The 20,314-nt window shown below is 41.6% G+C and overlaps 1 protein-coding gene across 5 annotated transcripts in view; it reads right to left on the reverse strand.

The window, feature by feature from the left end:
* ANKS1B (ankyrin repeat and sterile alpha motif domain containing 1B) overlaps positions 1–20,314 on the reverse strand; it is a 624,779-nt gene that overhangs the window by 186,072 nt on the left and 418,393 nt on the right. For all 5 annotated transcript variants that reach the window (XM_038756218.1, XM_038756216.1, XM_038756217.1 and 2 more), the window contains 2 exons: positions 18,028–18,126; positions 2,011–2,163 (listed from right to left, as the gene is read on the reverse strand). In XM_038756218.1, coding sequence (XP_038612146.1) covers positions 2,011–2,163; positions 18,028–18,126 — 252 coding nt within the window. The remainder of the gene's footprint in view (positions 1–2,010; positions 2,164–18,027; positions 18,127–20,314) is intronic.

A 20,314-nucleotide genomic window follows, 5' to 3' on the forward strand; every position in this document is an offset into this window, starting at 1 on the left:
TAGTAAATTTAGAAAAATGACCACCTTTATCTTTCTATTTATGAATACGTTTTATTTTCAACAACTAAAACCTCCAAATATTTTCATTATTTTCTAAAAGACTGTATCCATGCTTGCTTACTAGTGCATTATTTATTCATTTTCATAATACCAAACCAGACTTAACCTACTGTCAGTTTATTTTGATGTTTCAATGCTCCATTTTCCTACAATTATTTGTGTCACCAGCAGCACAGTAGTTGAAAGATAATGAAACCAAAGGATATGCCAAAACTAGAGTAACCAACAATCCCATGTTTTGCAATATTTTTTCTACCTGGCCTGAACTTGGTTCTCCACAAATCTGTGAAGGAACTAACCAATCACACAGCAAGTCTACCCCAAGTTTGTTATATAGTTGTCCTTCGATATTCAAAAAAGACACCCAGTGCCTACAAAGATCTACAGGATGCCAAGCATTAATACAGACCACACTGGTAGACATTCTCCCATGTTTTGTTCATCAAGAGAGAAACAGCATATAGGTTAGTCATTAACTCTGGAAGGTTGATCCAGTACACTATTAAATATTAATGAAACCAAATTAATAAAGCCGAGCAGTTTTAAAAGGACACAGTCAACTCATAAATGATTGCAGCAATTATCAGCAGTGGACATAGAAAACCTGCCGGAATGAAAAACAATATAACTCTCTCCTATGATGGGAGGGACACAGGCCCCTCTTCCTCACTGGTGACCTGTGTTGGGACACTTTGAACCATCCTAGGGCCTCATTTCCATCGCGTCTTGCTCCACTGGGGCCAGAAGGTCACAAGCACCTAGCACGGTGCTCTGCACAGAGTAAGCGCTCAATAAATAGGATCAATCGACAGACTGTGGCAGCGGCCTAGTCCACACTACACAGAACGTTGGGAGGGCCATGGTAGTTGCCGAAGCAGAGGCAGCCATTTGGCTGTGGTTATGTCTGTTGGACTCTGACCCCCTTGAAGATTGATACCCTGCTCCTCTAGCCACAGTACCCAATGACATTTTTTCATTTTTATTTTGTGTACTTGCCTTGGTCTTTTCTTGTTGTTTTGTTATTTCCATTGTTTCATCTCTCCTCATCTATCTGTTGCTGGATCCCTTCCCCCTTCTGCCACCTTCTATGCTCAGATTGACAGTGACTGTCAAATTCCCCCCTGTGTATCCTTTCCCGGGATTTAGTACAGTGTTAGGCACATACTCAGCACTTTAGTAAATGCTATTGCTACTGGTGGTACTATTCTTCTACTATAATTTATATTATCACTTTGCTCAAATGGATAATTCCCTATCTGGCCACCAGACAGACTGTCAGCATTTTCTAAAATGGACCGGCTTATGCAAGTGTCCCCCAACACTCCTCTCCCTCAGACCGCTGGACTGGAAATGATGTTTCTTGGTCAGAAGGCAGAAGCAGCCAACTGAACGTTATTTGGCCTAGCTTTCTCTCCCTTGGGGGAACCTGATAAAGGACTTTAAATTCATCATGGGCAGGAAATGTGTCTGTTTATTGCTCTACTGCACTTTCCCAAGCATTTACTACATTGCTCTGCACACAGTAAATGCTCAATAGGACTGATTAACTGACTGACCTGCCTTAACAACTTGGGTTCGTACTAAGACCATCCTAGGTTGACAGGGCCTCAACCGCAGAAAGTGGACTCCAGTCTGGATTATCTTCACACCCAAAGATCCCAAGGACTCCACTGGAATGACCCAGTCTCCCTGGAGTGTTTGGATCCAGGACTCTTCCAGTGAAGGATCAGATCTTCAGGCTCTGTTGCCTGATGAAAGAGAGCCCGTAGAGGCTCCAACTCTAAACCACATTAGCCCTCAAAATACAGAGAGGAGAAATGAAAACCAAGGAGAGTCCCAAGAAACCTAGGTACCCAAGGGGTCAAGAAGAACTTGGGAAGCACTGTCTAAAATGAAAATTTCATTCATAGTAAATTGAATGATCAAAGTAGCGTAGAAATATCAACTTACATTAATTAATTCGACCTCCCAGATTTTTTTCAACAGATCCATCGACGTGTAGCCGTTAATCAGAAAGGGTTTGGTGTAGTCTCCCAGTTCAATGGAATCCAGCCACTCGGCCACTGAGGTGGGGTGGTAGCCATCCTGACCAATAGGCCTCATCTGAAATGTAAGAACATACATTCAGGAGTATTTTTAACTTCCATTTTAATTAATTGATGTCTCAAAATCAAAACCGTATCTGGTTTAAACAGCAGTACTTTATCCCCCCACTGAATGCTATATGCGGCTTTTTGAACTTATTTTGATACCAACTTGTTAATAATTCTCACATTGAATTGGCTCCCCAAAATACATTTGATGAATTCCAATTTAGCTGCTATTTCTACCCCACATTTGAAAGAACTAAATGTGTCAAACCCCTGCTTCAGATGTTATTGGCATTAAGTAGGAACGAACTTGAAGTGATGTACAGTCAAGAAGGATGAGTTCTGGTGTTTGATGGGAAGCGAGTTTCACCCTTAAATGTGAATGGCATTCCATATTTAGGTTTTGATTTCTGTAAATGCATACATGATAGATATGCATACTATATATGCTATAGATTTAAAACATAAAAACATGAGCAGAAGTATACATCAGAAATTACAAAATTTAGCTATATTTTTGGGAAGCAGCCTGGTATCGTGGATACAGCATGGGCCTGAGAAGGAATTGGGTTCTAATCCCAGCTATGCCACCAGTCTGCTGTGTGACCCTGGACAAGTCATTTCACTTCTCTGGGCCTCAGTTACCCCATCTGTACAATGGGGATTAAGACCGTGAGCCCCATATGGGAGACGGACTGTGTCCAATCTGATTAGCTTGCATCTACCCTAGTGCTTAGAACAGTGCTTGATGCATAGTAAGTGCTTAACAAATTCCATCACCATTATTATTATTACATTTTTGAAAGAGATTCAAAACTGTTGTAATTTGTTCTGATATGCTGCAGGAGCCTATAGCACTCCTGTGGTGAGTCTGTAAATAAGGATTTATGAAGATTTTAAGACTGCTTCTTCAAAGAATCTACAGTCTGACAACTATTAATATGAGCATACTGGTAGACATTCTCCCATTTTTTGACAACTATATGCAGAACATATTTTACTTTTAGAGAACAAAGAAGGATGACAGCAGCATAATGTTTCTGAACTTATATCAGAGAGAGAAAGTGATTCCAGCAAGAGAAATTTCTGAGCATAAATTTTTTCATGAATTATTTTCATCCATTAAACCTTCTCCCCTTCTAGGCCGTAAGCTCCTAATGGGCTGGGAATGTGTCTGCCAACTGTTTTGAATTGTACTCTCCCATGTGCTTAATACAATACTCCGCAGACAGTAAGCAGTCAATAAATACCACTGATTTATCAACTGATTGACTGAAATTAAGTTTGGTCTGAAATCAAGAATTTGATTTTTAAAGCAACATGCTTCTGGAAATTGAAGTGCTTTTTGTGTGTTTTTTTTTAACCAGGTACATACATTTCATTCCTTCAATCATTGTAGAGACAGCAAGCATTTTATCAATTCACCCAACTGCTACTTAGCATTGTGGTCTGTGAAAGAACACGAACCTGGAAATCATGGGACCTGGGTTCAAATCCCAGTTCTACCACTTGTCTGCTTTGTGACCTTGGGCAAATCACTTAACTTCCCTGTGCCTCAGTTTCCTCATCTGTAAATTGGGGACTGAATCCTACTCCCTTCTTCTTAGATTATGAGCCCCATGTGGGACAGGGACTGTGTCCAATCTCATTACTTTGTACTTAGTACAGCACCTAGCACATAGTAAATTCTCAACAGTATAAAAAGAATCAATCAGTAGTATTTACTACACTCTTACTCTTGTGCAGACCACTGTACTTACTATGTGCTTGGGATAGTTGTAGACATGACCCTTACCCTCAAGGGGTTGGGGAAAGACACTGAAATAAATTCCAGGTAAGGGGAAATGACAGAGCTTAAAGATATGTATCTCCTCATTATGGTGTGATACAAAGGGGCAATTCCCAGTATGTCAAATGAAGAAAACTGCACTTGTGGATTTTTTTCTCCTTCTTTCATATTCATAGGTATAAATATGATAAGGTGGGTTTTTTTAAGGGGGAAAATATATTCACCTATTGAGATGTTAGCCTGGATATCTGATACGAGTTTCATCTATAAACAAATACTTTTGTGGTTTGGCATTACTAAATTTTTCCTATCTTTTCCAGTGCTTTCTGACACTGGTTCTCTTCCTATCTTTCTGGCTGCTCCTTCCCAATGTCCTTAGCAGGCTCCTCCTCTGCCTCCAACCCTCTAACTGTGGGTGTTCCTCAAAGTTCAGTTCTGGGTTCCCTTCTATTCTCCATCTACATCCACCCCCTTGGAGAACTCATTCACTCCCATGGCTTCAACTACCTTTACTATGGGGATGATTCCTAAATCTACATTTTGTGCCCTGATCTCTCTCCTTTTCTCCAGTGTCACATTTCTTCCTGCCTTTAGGACATCTTTACTTGAATGTACCACTGCCACCTCAAATTTAACCTGTCCAAAACAAAACTTTTCGAATTGCCGGCCAAACCCTGTTCTTCTCCTGTCTTTCTCATCACTGTAGACAACACCGCTATCCTCTCTGTCTCACAAGCAGGTAAGGGAAGCAGGATGGCCTCGTAGGTAGAGCATGGGCTGGGAGTTGGAAGGACCTGGGTTCTAATCCCGGCTCCACCACTTGTCTGCTGTGTGACCTTGGGTAAATCACGTAACTTCTCTGGGTCTCAGTTACCTCATCTGTAAAATGAGGATTAAAAATGTGACCCCCATGTGCGGCATGGACTGTCAAACCTGACTAGCTTAACAAACACCATAAAAAAACAAACCAATAAAAAAACCTTGGCAATACTCTGGGCTCATTTCTCTCATTCAAGCCACATATTCAATATATCACCAAATCCTGTTGGTTCCACCTTTACAACACAGCTACAATCTGCCCTTTTCTCCCCATCTGACCAGCTACTATGTTGATCCAAGCACTTATCATACCCCGCCTTATCATCATCATCAATCGTATTTATTGAGCGCTTACTGTGTGCAGAGCACTGTACCAAGCGCTTGGGAAGCACAAGTTGGCAACATCTAGAGACAGTCCCTACCCAACAGTGGGCTCACAGTCTAAAAGGGGGAGACAGAGAACAAAACCAAACATACTAACAAAATAAAATAGAGTAGATATGTACAGGTAAAATAAATAGAGTAACAAACATGTACAAACATATATACATCAATCAATCAATCAATCGTATTTATTGAGCGCTTACTATGTGCAGAGCACTGTACTAAGCGCTTGGGAAGTACAAATTGGCAACACATACAGCACCTAGCACGTAGTAAATGCTCAACAGTATCAATCAATCAGTAGTGTATTTACTACACTCTTACTCTTGTGCAGACCATTGTACTTACTGTACTTACTGTACTTACTTGCATATATACAGGTGCTGTGGGGAAGGGAAGGAGGTAAGATGCGGGGGTGGAGAGGGGGACGAGGGGGAGAGGAAGGAAGGGGCTCAGTCTGGGAAGGCCTCTACTACTACTGCATCAGCCTCCTTGCTGACCTCCCTGACTCCTGTCTCCCCACTATAGACTTTACTTCACTCCACTGCCCATGCCATTTTTCTAAAAAAAACCTGTTAAATCCACACCTCCCCCTCCTCAAGAAACTCCAATGGCTGCCCATCCACTCCCGCAAAAAGAAACTATTTACCATGGGATTTAAAACACAGTTCACCCCCTCCTACCTTAACTGACTCCCTACTATAACGCAGCATGCACGCTTTGCTCCTCTAACCTCAATTTACTTGCTGTACCTTCATCTCCCCACTCTCATGGTAGCATCTGGAGAGTTTCGAGGACTCTACTAGTCTCGGCTACAGGAGGCCGAGTCAAGCAGAGGCATAACCATTCCATTCCTACCTTGGGTAGTGCTTAGCAAGTGGAAGACAATCTGCTACAAGTCAAAACTCGCCCATGCTGGGCAGCAGTGGCATGGGAGAGAGTAGACGGCAGAAACTCAAGTTTACTGCGTGGAAGAAGGCAATGGTAAACCACTTCCATATTTTTACCAAGAAAACTCTATGAATACACTACCGGAATGACTGCAGATGGACAGTGGGGCATTCTGGGAGAGATGTGTCCATGGAGTCGCTATGGGTCAGAGACAACTCAAAAGCAAAGATAAGACCTCGATCTCCACCCAATCTCCGAAGCGCACCCAGGGTGGGATCATCATCATCATCATCAATCGTATTTATTGAGCGCTTACTATGTGCAGAGCCCTGTACTAAGCGCTTGGGAAGTACTTTGATCTGAACTGAACATAGAGGACTCCGCCAATTGGGCAGAGACAACCTGGTGGGCAAAAGCGACTGGCCCATCGGTTGTGTTGTTAGACTACAACCTCTCTGTGGGCAGGTAACATGTCTACCAACTGTGTTATAGCATTCATTCTGAAGCACTTAATAGAGTGCTTTGCACCCAGAAAGTTTTCAGTAAACATGATTGATTGATGGATTAAAAAACAGTCACGCAATGGTCATGATAAGGAGACTAACTCATGGGTCAGGAGTCTTATTTCCTGGTTTGAATTAGGAAAAATACTATTGCATGCATACTTGTGCAAAATAATGCTGGGCTAGTATGGATGTGGATTTGGCTAGCAAAACTTGGGGGTCTCCAAAGATATTTTGCTTCTCATAATTCTCCAGTTTTGATCTGTTGGTAGTTTTGTAAGTAGTACAACTCACTGAAATAATATTATGGGTCGAAATTTCAATTTGATATCAAAGTTTATGTGCCTGCAGACACATTTCTTTTAGGCATGGATCCTTGGGCCTGCACTGATTTCCATGGCTGCTGAGTTTAAAAATAGGATCTTTTCTATTAACCCTTGATTCATGGTACCATTATCCAAGTTTATATTTCAAGGAAATATTTTAGGCATTTTCTTTTTCCTAAAAATGAAGTTGTGATGAAAATCCTTGAGCTATAATAGATCTTTTACTAATCTTTTGAGTAGAAGTTAATTCCCATTTGTGAGACGGGGAAACACAGGCCCAGATAAGTTAAGCCACTTGCCCAAGCTCACACACCAGGCAAGTAGTGGAGTCAGGATTAGTACCCAAATCCTCTGACTTTAAGGCCTGTGCTCCTTCCACTAGGCCACACTACTTCTTCATTTATTTATTAAACCTTTGGGTGTGGAGCAGTTGTCACCATCTTCCAAATTTTCAAGCTCTATCACCACACAGTAGTGGCAATAGACACATGGCCCGTTCCTTCTTACCGACTACACATGAGTCAAGAAATAGGTTTCGTAATGTTACACCCTGAAATTAATAGAAATATGTTTCCTGACATTCATGGAACTCTTCGATGGTAATGAAACATATTGCTTTGCAATTAAAACTGAGAGCTTTAAATGCTAATATCAATCTTGCCAACCTGATAAAATGATTTGCATATTATTTGTCTCATTTGCTTTAGAATTTAAAACTCCACAGTTCTTAAAGAAAACACCATATTTTCTGAATGTCACTTTTATTTATTTATTTGAAATTATTCAGTGGAATTTTAAATTGTATTTGTCGTTTAGAGCCTCAAGTAACAAGAAAAATAGAAATTGCTGATTTAAATACTTCAAACTGAAGGCAGCAACACATTTTTTGTCTTTATCATTTCATCTGGTTAGGCCAATTTTTACAAGATATGCTAATGTCTTCTCCTAAATTTAAAGGGAATGGACCTCTTACTGAAACTGTCACTAATAAAAAAACTGGGATGCCTTTAACCCGGTGAGCTCAAGTATGAGGAGTGATTCAGGATTAAATCTGGATGTTAAGGTCATCCTCACCATCATCAGCAACAGTGTCTAGCGAACTGGGCTACGCACTGGGGAATGAAAAAGAAGAAATAAAAAATTTGATCCCTGTCCTTACAATCTAATGGAGAAGACAAGAAGCAGTGTACAGAAGCTGAGAACTTACTGAAAGTGAGGTGAAAGAAGGTCTCCCTCCTGGAGAGCTCAGAATTTCTGGTTAGCAGAGCTAACCGGGAAATGAGACTGCAATGGGTACTCTTAGGAGCCAGGAGAAGCTGAGGCACATCCTTGATATGTGAGCAGTTCTTGTCCTTTCTGACATCTTAGTTAGGAGGTTAGAAGATGGAGTAGAAAGGGGAAGCAATGTGTAGGGGGAAACAAGACTGCAGGAATGAAATCAATAACAAAATATTGGCCTGGGACCAGAACAGATGCTTTTCTTTCTTTCTTTCTCTCTCTCTCTCCCTCTTTCTGGTTCCAATCCATAGGGGGACAAATCCAGATGTGCCCACTGGTTGGTACATTCTGCCTTCCAGGGTTTCAACTCAATTTCCTCTTTCAGTTCCGGGAAGAATCTGGAACCTAAAAATGAAATCCACCTACTCTCCCTAATACCTAATGCTCCCATTCCTAGGACTCAGAGGAGGGAAATAAAAGGAGGAATCATATTTACTCTCCCTACTGTGTCAGACAGCTCAGATCCCGACATTGCCAAGAAGAATCTGAGGGTCAGGGGATCTCAGAGGTTTCCAATAACTGCTAGGGTCTTCCTGCTTTCTCATCAACCCTCTTTTTCCAAGGGTATGGCCTTATGACAAAAAGGGTGTTTTCAATGTGTGTACTGTTAATGAGCTTTGGTCCCTGAGCACATCAGTCAGTGATGATTCCCATATTGGGTAGACAGGTAAATTATAGCAATCATCCCTTATACTTATCTATAGAACATTTCCCACCTGGAAATTTCAAATCGAAAATGTCTTCTCATTGTCTAGGATTAAATTGTGAAAATAATCCATTCCTCAGGAAGCAGTCGCCTCCAATGGGAAGAAACTGAAAATGAGGTATATATGAAAAGTGAATGGAAAAGCTTTTAAACTGTCAAGGCCTTGTGATCTGTAATCTTAAAATGTTTTTAGTGTGTCTTTATTTAGCATTTACATGAGATGCATTCAGGGAACCTGAAGTTCAGCTGAAATCTCAATTTCTCTGCAGGTTTTTGAAGTGGGATTCAGCTGTATGCTCGGCATTCATATCCTCTGGGAGGTAAGAGTTGATGTTAGCTGGCAGTTTTCAAGAAAGCTGAGTTTTGATGTGGGATTAGGAAGAGAACCTGTGCATATCAGTGAGTAACTCCCTTTCCAAAGGCCTTCTCATGGACAGGTGATCTTTTCTGGGCAATGGATTGCCTCAACATGTGTCTATTTCTGTGAGACGCCACTGGACAATCCCTTCGATTATTACGCATTCAGTGGAAACGAATCCACTGGGTAGAACCCAAATACGAAGGGAAATCAAACAGTTGATTACTCTGAGACAATTACTGAGATGGCTCATTTAACATGAACCACGTTTTATCAGATTATATGGGCAGGGATTGTGTCTACCAACTCTATAGTACTGTACTCTCCCAAGTACTTAGTGCCTGCTCTGCAAACGGTAAGCACTCAATAAATGCCAATGATTGACTGATTTAACCCTAAAACCTCTCCCTCTTGGAGTTGTCTGCTTTGGGGTGCAGTAATCTATTCTAATGACTAAAATCTGAATGGGCAAGGATCTTGTGACAATTGATCTAATTGGATACCACATCTAGGTGGTTTTGGGTGGAGTCAGTATCAGGTGAGCAGCAGCTATTGTGGTGGGAATTCAGCTATGAGATGCCTGACTTTCATTCCTGTAACCACTCGTCTCTTCTCTAATGCAGCTCCTGGTACCTCATCCCCACCTCACTTTCACCCTCCCCTTCCTTCCCCAGAGTTCAACCTCTGACTTCCTCTTAGCATGGCCTAGTGGATACAGCAAGGGTTGGGAGTCAGAAGGACCTGGTTCTAATCCCAGCTCTGCCACTTGTCTGCTGTGTGACCTATGGCAAATCACTTCACGTCTCTGTGCCTCAGTCACCTCTTCTGTAAAATGGGGATTGGACTGTGTCCAACCCTAATTGCCTGTATTCAACCCAGCACTTAGTACAGTGCCTGGCACATATAAGAACTTATAACAAAAACTATAGTTAATTAATTATCTTACAAAATCACACTCCCAGCTAGCTGTCATTGAATGAGGTAGACACACACTTTGGACAGCCAACTAGCAAGCCCAAGCAGGGGTTCTGGAGGTCACTACGGGGGAATAAGTATTGCTAAAGAACAAATCTCCTTTTATGCACAAGCTACAGGAGTCATTTTTGGTCAATGTTCACAGGGTCAACCTGAAAGGAAAGAGCTGTCTGACTCTGTATTCTTCACTTCCACAAGAATAGACTCTGAAGTGCTGTCAGTTGAGGCCACTTAGAGTTGCAGTCAGATTACAATAGGCTTTTACAGCCACTGCACCAATGAAGAAATACACATTTTAGGCCTTATACTTGTTGTGGTTTATTTCTGTGAAATGGACCCCAGGGAAGCAAAATGAATTCTCTAAAGTTTTTAGTCAGATCCAGATAACTACCTTGACACTGAATTTCCAGCAGGGATGTTTGTGTGGCATTCTGTAAGGAAAGACCCCACTTCATTTCCTATTAAGGCCAGGAAAAAAACCTCATGTAGCAAAATTCCAGTTTTCTGTCCCCGGGTTCCCTTCAACTAAATCTCTTACACAGTGCACTCTATCTCTGAACTTGGTGTCATGAATGACTCCACATTTAATTCACGAAAAAAAGCAACAACCCAACTCCCTTGTTTAGGAAGAATCGAGGCACACAATTTTCAGTAGCTAGACAATCTCTCAGTGGAGCAAACAACCAAACTGCTATACAGATTGAGCCAACATTAGAACGGGCCCACACGTTAGTCTTCGCTGCACCTGCTGCTGCTCCCAGCTGTCCTTCCTCTGATATTCAACACGAGCACTGAATGACAACATGGTCAGTGTTCTCTCGGTTTGTATGTATTCCCTTCACTGCAGGAAGCTCCAAGTGCTTGGCAGGCATTAGCCCATTAATTTGGGCAACATTCCTCCCAACCAGGTAGCAGTTCCAGTATTACCGTCTCCACTGCAGACAGAGAAACTAACACAGGAGTAGGTCTGTCTCGAGGGGCTTTGGTCTACCATTTTTAGTCCTCTGCCAGCTATGATTTCCTCTTTGGAAGCCTCACTTGTACATAATATTTAAACAGGGTTTCAACCTGATAGCATTTCCTTTCTAGGAGCATAGAAGTCACAAGTCTCTAATTTGCCTAATTAGCCAATTACTCTAAACTCAACTCATTCTGCAAGCATATAACCCTTTTTAAAACATGAATGCTAAATAACTCATTCAATAATATTTTTTGAGAGCTTACTGTGTGCAAAGCACTGTACTACGCGCTTGAATAGCAACACTCTAATGCCAATGGATAGATCTGAAAATTGAAGAAGATGAAAAAGTTCGGAAAACAACATCGAAAGAAATGGGTAAAGGACATAGGGCTATTCAAGCAAGAGAGAAGGAGACTGCAAGCGCCTTGAGGGCAGGGATTGTACTGTACTCTACCAAGCACTTAGTATAGTGATCTGTACACAGTAAGAGCTCAATAAATATCACTGATTGGCTGATCCAAATTTAGTTTTATATAGGGTATGGCGAAAAGCTCTTCATTTCTTAAGACAGAAGAGAAAGGGGGACGAAAGCTTTAGATTGTACACAAGGAAGAGCTGTCTGATTGAGAATTTGTTCAACATCCAAACAAGATATCATGGAGGTCCTTACCAAATATCACTGGGGAAGAGTAAAGTGGCACTTGGTGATAGGGAATGGAAAAATCCCTTGCACTTCTACAATACTCTCAAAGATCTAACTTTAGGAGACAAGGACTGTTACCACTGCCTTATTCAAGCTCCTCAAGAAAGTAAGAGAATTAGAAATGGGTTTACATCAACTTTAAGTGATGGATATTTTAGAAGTTACCATGGAATAACTTTTCCTCTTATGGCCATACAATTCTATCAGCTGTCAAGAACAGAAAAATGAGCACCTGGATTCTTAGGTAAATGACAGCACGGTTGTCAAGAGCAATGATTCTGACTGATATTTTCCAAGGTTATGTGATGCTTCAGTAACTGTATTGGCATGATTCATGTGACTATTTTTGATCTCTGCAAATAATCTTTGATCCTATCAAATTTAGGCTTTTCCTCCCCACCAGCCTCCAATCTTGTCTTAATCTATTCTCTCATTTTTTTTCACACTTATAGCTCTATTCGTTGTTGCTCTTCTGGAGCCTGAAGTCAAATGGCCAACTGTGTTTCTTCTCCCACTCTCTTTGGTAGCTAATAAGCCTTGACTAATACTCTCTGACAAACCACCTTGACAATTTTTATGGAAATGCATACACATATATCCTCCACTAACAGAAGAGCACCATATTTGTTTAAAATGCTAAGAAACCTTGTAGGTTTGGGTTATTATCCCTACCCTGGAGATTTTTTATATCAGAACTGTATTGTCTGAATACCTTAAATGATAATCCCTCAGGAAAGAAACTGTGCCTTTTACTCTGAGTGGTCTGTGACAACCACTAGACAACACTGGGAGAGAGAGAGAGGGGTATAAAATTAAAAGGAAAAATATAGAGAAGAGGGCGTTAGAAAAAGGGATAAAAGATGTTAACACATTGGGAAGTATTTTCAACTCAGTGTGCATGGTTTTAACTGCAGATCTCCCATGGAGTTTAATGGAGTGCTGCTCCATGTGAATGTAGGCACTTGTTACCACCATTCTTTGTCTGCCTGCTCTTCTGGGTTCCACTTTCAGAGGGGAGGTCGTGAAACAACAAAAAATCTGAACTCAGAGACACTGTCCTTAAAGGCTGGATTTAACCAGAGGCTCTGGAGAATCTGAAAACTTTCTGGGTTTTAAGGGACTGATGCTTAAGGAAGAGTTAGATTGCACGCAGATTTTAAACATAGCTCAGAGTACATGAAATTTGCTCATGTTAGTTCATCATGTTCCCCTTCCTAGGAAGAGAAAGGGGGTAAATTTACGATTTTGAAGGCCTAGACACGGGGTGGCACGTAATGAATGAAAATTGAGTTATTTTTCTTACATTTCAATGGTGTTACACTCTTAAAGATGGAGGAAAATAGGAGTGACTGGATCTGAGGTGATTCCAGTGAAGAGAATGCATGCCTTGGACATATCTATTTTCTGAATATGTTAAATATATTACTCCCCATGAAAAAGAGAAGCAGCATTGCCTAGTGGATAGAACATGGACAATGGGAGTCACTGGACCTGGGTTCTAAGTGCAGCTGTGCCACTTGTCTGCTGTGTGAACTTGGGAAAGTTATTTGTCTGTGCCTCAGTTTCCTCATCTGTAAAATGGTGATTAAATCCTAACGCTTCCTAGTTGGACTGTGAGCCCCATGGGGGACAGGGACTGTGTCCACCCTGATAATTTGTATCAACCCCAAGCTACTGTGTCCTGCATCCAGGCCTATGCCAAACATGAGTGCAAGCTCATCTCCCGATTAAAAGATCTAGATTTTTGAGCCTCGCTCGTGGGTTTGCCCTGCTGAGGATGCCCAAGGTGTCCGAACTTAGGGGAAAGCAGTTTCTGGACTTTGTGCACATCGAGATTGACACGGACTCTATTCCGTTTAAGGATAAAAACAGAGAGAAACAGAGATAGAAACAATTGGAGCAACAAAGAAAGGAGAGAAGAGAAAATGAAGGGAAAAAGAAATTCATGAAAAACAAAGCTTGGTCAAAGCAGAAAGCCAAAAAGGAAAAGAAGAAAAAAATGATGGAAAAGAGGGAGAGAGAAGAGCCCAGCCTGCACCCTCCACTCCTCTGCCACTAATCTCCTCACCGTGCCTCAGTCTTGCCTGTCCCGCCGTCGACCCCTGGCCCACGTCATCCCCCTGGCCTGGAATGCCCTCCCTCTGCACATCCGCCAAGCTAGCTCTCTTCCTCCCTTCAAAGCCCTACTGAGAGCTCACCTCCTCCCGGAGGTCTTCCCAGACTGAGCCCCCTCCTTCCTCTCCCCCTCCTCTCCCTCTCCATCCCCCCTGCCTTACCTCCTTCCCCTCCCCAAAGCACCTGTATACATGTATATACGTTTGTACACATTTATTACTCTATTTATTTTACTTGTACATATTTATTCTATTTATTTTATTTTGTTAATATGTTTTGTTTTGTTCTCTGTCTCCTCCTTCTAGACTGTGAGCCCACTGTTGGGTAGGGACCATCTCTATATGTTGCCAACTTGTACTTCCCAAGCACTTAGTACTTAGCTCTGCACACAGTAAGTGCTCAATAAATATGACTGAATGAATGAATGAATGAATGCTTAGTACAGTGCTTGGCATTAGGTAAGCACTTAATAAGTACCATAAAGAAATCTTGGGAGTCACTGGACCTGGGTTCTAAGTTCAGCTCTGCCACTTGTCTGCTGTGTGAACTTGGGCAAGTTACTTGTCTGTGCCTCAGTTTCCTCATCTGTAAAATGGTGATTAAATCCTAATGCTTCCTAGTTAGACTGTGAGCCCCATGGGTGACAGGGACTGTGTCCACCCTGATAATCTTGTATCAACCCCAGTGCTTAGTACAGTGCTTGGCATTAGGTAAGCACTTGATAAGTACCCTAAAGACAGCTTTCATTACTAGAAAATGACTACTACTGTAAACCTGAACCTCGAATTGATACCTCAGAATCTGAAATAAGAATGATGCTTTAAAGCATACTTCTAAAAACACTGTACTGGAAATAAGCACTCCATGTTGCCTTTCACCTCTCTTTTGGAAAACCTTCACCAGCTTCCAAACCACCACATTAAAGGAGCCCAGATATCAGTAATGCCCTTTTTCCTCTCCTCCTCCTCATCCCCCTGACCTACCTCCTTCCCCTCCCCACAGCACCTGTATAAATGTTTGTACAGATTTATTATTCTATTTTAATTGTACATATTTACTATTATATTTGTTCTGACGACTTGACACCTGTTCACATGTTTTGTTTTGCTGTCTGGCTCCCCCTTCTAGACTGTGAACCCGTTGTTGGGTAGGGACCATCTCTATATGTTGCCAACTTGTACTTCCCAAGTGCTTAGTACAGTGCTCTGCACACAGTAAGTGCTCAATAAATAAAATTGAATGAATGAATGAATGAATGAATAGTGACCCATAAAGAGCAAACATTCAAAAGATGAAATTTCCACTAATAAAGAGAAGATAGTTTTCATCCACCTTCTGGGAGTGGAAATGAGAATGAGATCAAATGACGGCTCTGACAGAAAAATTACACTATTAACTACCTAAAATTAAGCTCCGTACTTACCAAGGCAAATTATTCATTCATTCATTCAATCGTATTTATTGAGCGCTTACTGTGTGCACAGCACCGTACTAAGTGCTTGGGAAGTACAAGTTGGCAACATATAGAAACAGTCCCTACCCAACAGTGGGCTCACAATTTGCAACAACAAAACTAACTGTGAGTTCATTCATTCATTCATTCAATTGTATTTATTGAGTGCTTACTGTGTGCACAGCACTGTACTAAGCGCTTGGGAAGTACAGGTTGGCAACATATACAGACGGTCCCTACCCATCAACTGTGAGGGGAGACAGACAACAAAACAAAACATGTGGACAGATGTCTAGTCATCAGAATACACAGAAATAAAGCTAGATGCATATCATTAACAAGATAAATAGAATAGCAAATGTGTACAAGTAAAATAAACAGAGTAATAAATCTGAACAAACATATATACCGGTGCAGTGGGGAGGGGAAGGAGGTAGGGCAGGGAGGATGGGGAGGAGAGGAAAAAAAGGGCTCAGTCTGGGAAGACTCCTTATAGATCTGCTTGGGTGGTGTCAGATATTTTTTATACATTTCTCATCATATGTGCCTACATATGCCAAGGCCCATGAGCCGGTCATTTTGTGTTGATCCATTTCATATAACTTTTCACTTAATGGTTATGACATAATATTTCTCTGAAGCAAAATCCCTCTACATTTGCTAAAAGGTTCTTGCTTTTGTTGATTATTGGTTTGCATATCACTGTATTATGTCCTATATCCAAAACTTAGGGGAAATCTTTCTGCTGTCAAAGGGATCCTTGCAAACAGGTTACCATGAAGAACTCCTAGGAGGAAATCAAATTATTTTAGGACCAACTCCTTAAGGAGCTTCTGTTACATGGCCTATAGAAAAGAGCGGAAGATAGGGAGTCAGAGGACCTGGGTTCCAATCCTGGCTCTGCCTCCTGCCTGCTGTGGGACTTTGGGCAAGTCACTCGACTTTTCTGTATCTCAGTTTCCTTACCTGTAAGCAATATCAGTTCTTCCTCCTAATGAGACCGTGACCCTGACGTGGAATGGGGTCCCTGTCCAACATGACTGATTTGTATTACCTCAAAGCTGAGTACAGTGCATGGTGCATAGTAAGAGCTTAACAAATCCCACAATTATCACTATTATTTTTACATTTCTTCTCACTATCTTTTCAATTTTTGCCTCAAAGAATATGTCAACGATGGTTAGTACAGTAAACACTCACTATTTGCTACTAACAGTGGTCACTTACCCTCAAATTAATGACATTGCTAAATGTATGCTTTGTTTAACTGGCAGTCTGCAAACTCTTTTATGGTATTTGTTCAGTGCTTTCTATGCTTCAACTACTGTTCTAAGTGCCAGAGTAGGTATAATAAAGCAGGTCAGACACAGTCCCTGTCCTGCATGGGGCTCTCAGTCTATGTAGGAAGGAGAACAGGTATTGAATCACCAATTTAGTTTGGGAAACTGAGGCACAGAAAAGTGAAGTGACTTGCCCAAGGTCACACAGCAGACAAGTGGTGGAGCTGGTATTAGAACCTAGGTCTTCTGATGCCCAGGCCCAAGTTCTCTCTGCGAGATCACACTGCTTCTCCATCTAGTTCTCCAAATAAAGGGGAATTACTCCAATTTAACTAACTTTGAAAATGTCCAAAATGCAGTTCCCAGCATAGCTGGATGCTCGATGAATTTCTCAATACATACACTACACGCTGGATAAAAGTTCTACACGTAAGAGAGTTTCAAAAATCTCAGGCTCCTAGAGCACTGGCAGGGGCATTGAAGAGATTTAGTCATCCAAACAGTGCAGCTTCATCCAAATAGTGCAGGTCGTATTTCTCCTAAAGAATAACTTACACACTAAAAGAACTTTGCACAGACTGAGTCAGTGGGACCCCCATTTTACACAGAAAGCCATGGAGGTGCAGAGAGTCAAATCTGACTGAAAACTGGGGAGGGGACAAGGGGGAATGGAGGCGGAGAGCAAGTTTGCTTTGTGGTTTATAGAGTCCAGCAGCCTCAGGAGTAATTTCAATAATAATAATAATAATAATAATAATAATAATGGTATTTGTTAAGCACTTACTATGTGCAAAGCACTGTTCTAAGCGCTGGGGAAGTTACAAGGTGATCAGGTTGTCCCACAGGGGGCTCACAGTTTTAATCCCCATTTTACAGACGAGGTAACTGAGGCTCAGAGAAGTTAAGTGACTTGCCCAAAGTCACAGAGCTGACAGTTGGCGGAGCTGGAATTTGAACCCATGACCTCTGACTCCAAAGCCCAGGCTCTTTCCACTGAGCCACGCTGCTTCTCTGCTTCAATCTGCTTTTCTGCTACAATCATACCACTGCATTTACCACAGCTACAGCACAGACAGAGTTGAGACTGGGGCACAATGGACCCTAATTTCAGTCCAGGAAAGACCCTAAAAACATGACTACTAACTCTGTTATATTGTACATTTCCAAGCACTCAAAAAATACCCCTGATTGATTAAAAATGACCACCTCTGGCTCAGTCAATACCTGCTGACAAATTGCAGAGAAAGGAATACTCTTGTAGAATTCAGTCCCAAGTGTAAACCACTATTTCCCCCTCTAAAGTAAAAGTCTTGGCATATACACTTAAACTCTGTACCTTCGGAAGGAGCTGGATTGCCTGAAGAATTCTTTGCCTGTGTCCAGAGTTAAGGATTCCTATTTCCAGCAAATCCTGATCCTCCATTACGTTGCTTCCCTGAAATAGAAACATCGAGGTTATTGACAAGGAAGAATGAATGATTGCTCCCTGATCCGATTTCTTCATAAAAAAAAAAATAAAATGAAGTTTGTTAAGGACTTACTATGTGCCAAGCACTGTACTAAGCGCTGGGGTAAATACAAGCTAATTAGGTTGGACAGAGTCCATGTCCCACATGGGGCTCACATTCTTAATCCCCATTTTATAGATGAGGTAATTGAGGCAGAAAGCACTTAAACTTGCCCAGGGTCACATAGCAGATAAGAATCCAGGTCCTCTGACTTCCATGCACTTGCTCTTTCCTCTAGGCCATGCTGCTTCCCATACACAAACACACACACACACACACACACACACACACACACACACACACACACAGATGAAAGCACAGTTAATAGGAATGTAACTAGAAATTTGAATAAGGGATTACCTGGGTGGACTGCTTCCACCACCTTTAGGATACAACTATGACACTAAAGATACATGAGCCATGCTGGTAGAGTCAGTCCAAAGCAGATACTCAACAATAAGATAATGAAAGATAGTCCTGGCAGTGTTTCATAGGAAATGTTGCTCTAAAGAAATTAATGGAAGTACACAAGGATGACATGGTTGAGAATATAAATTACCCAATGAAAAGACAAGACAGTAAAATCCATATTTACATTACTGGAATCATGTTTTTCTAACATTTACATATACTTTTTGACCTTGGTTCAATCTGCTAAGCTGCTACTGCAAGAAAGGCCAGAAAAGGTATTTTCTTCAACTGATCATTCCCAGTGGCAAGCACCCGGACTAGGTGTGGGGGAAGCAGCATAGTATAGTGGACAGAGCATGAGCCTGGGAGCCAGAAGTTCATGGGTTCTAATCCTGCGTCCACTACTTGTCTGCTGTGTGACCTTGGGCACATCACTTCACTTCTCTGGGCCTCAGTTAACTGGTTATGCTGCCAGTCACCCTGCCTTGGCCTCTGCCCTGGAGATCCGGACAGTGAGCCCACTGTTGGGTAGGGACTGTCTCTATATGTTGCCATCTTGTACTTCCCAAGCGCTTAGTACAGTGTTCTGCACACAGTAAGCGCTCAATAAATACGATTGATTAATTGATTGATCAGCATATCTGCTTGGCTGACCAATTTCAACTTCAGTTTCTTAGCTCCCAGCCATGACCCACTCTCCCAATGACTCTCAATGGGACACAGCACAGTCTATAGAATCCAAGCATCTGGATACAGTGAAGGGCAAGGTGAACAGCAGCTCTTAAATAATGCCAGTTTAGATCCATGCCCCATGGTGTAAACCTTCAGAATTTAAGAAAAAAAACACATCCTGTGTACCCCTCAACATGACTTTCCGGCTTTGCCAGAAAAAGCTATTATCAAGTCACCTTCTCAGATTAGCTCATTATATATGGGTGACATATCGTTAGCAACAAACAGGCAGGACCATTTCATTTTTCTACCTGCAGCTAGTTTTGCTCTCTGCCTTTATGATCATTTAGCTTTAATTCTTTAATTCTATTTGTTCTGACGATTTTGACATCTGTCTACATGTTTTGTTTTGTTGTCTGTCTCCCACTTCTAGACTGTGAGCCCACTGTTGGGTAGGGACTGTCTCTATATGTTGCCGACTTGTACTTCCCAGGCGCTTAGTATAGTGCTCTGCACATAGTAAGCGCTCAATAAATATGATGGAATGAATGAATTTAGCAAGGATGAACTGATTTCACTCAGTAATATTTCATAATATCTAACTACCAGAACAGAATATTCAGGAAAAATGCCCAATCTTACAGAATGAAATATTTTTAATGAGTTCTGCCCATTCATATTTCCATACTGAGGAGACTGGCCAAATGTTTCTGCTCCAAACTCATAAGTGTCTCCTTATTTACCAGGTTGTCTAATGTAAATAATGCTTCTCTGACTTCTGTCCCGATTATGGCTTTGTTAAGTGTGAGAAGGAATTAGGGAGCAAATGTGTGGAGTGGGATGAGTGGAGAAAGAAAAACCACTGGCTTGGTGCTTCATTTGTTTTTCTTCTAAGGTAGGGGTGGGTGAGAGGTAGGGAAGGAGAGGAGAGAAAATGGGGTTCTAGATAAATCCAGATCAGGAAGCTTCCTGCTCTTCAGTTCTCCGCCCAGATTCTACAGATCACCTCCCCTAGGGTTTTTCACTGTGTTA

This window comes from Tachyglossus aculeatus, chromosome 14 (assembly GCF_015852505.1).
Source record: "Tachyglossus aculeatus isolate mTacAcu1 chromosome 14, mTacAcu1.pri, whole genome shotgun sequence".
In the NCBI taxonomy this organism is placed as follows: domain Eukaryota; kingdom Metazoa; phylum Chordata; class Mammalia; order Monotremata; family Tachyglossidae; genus Tachyglossus; species Tachyglossus aculeatus.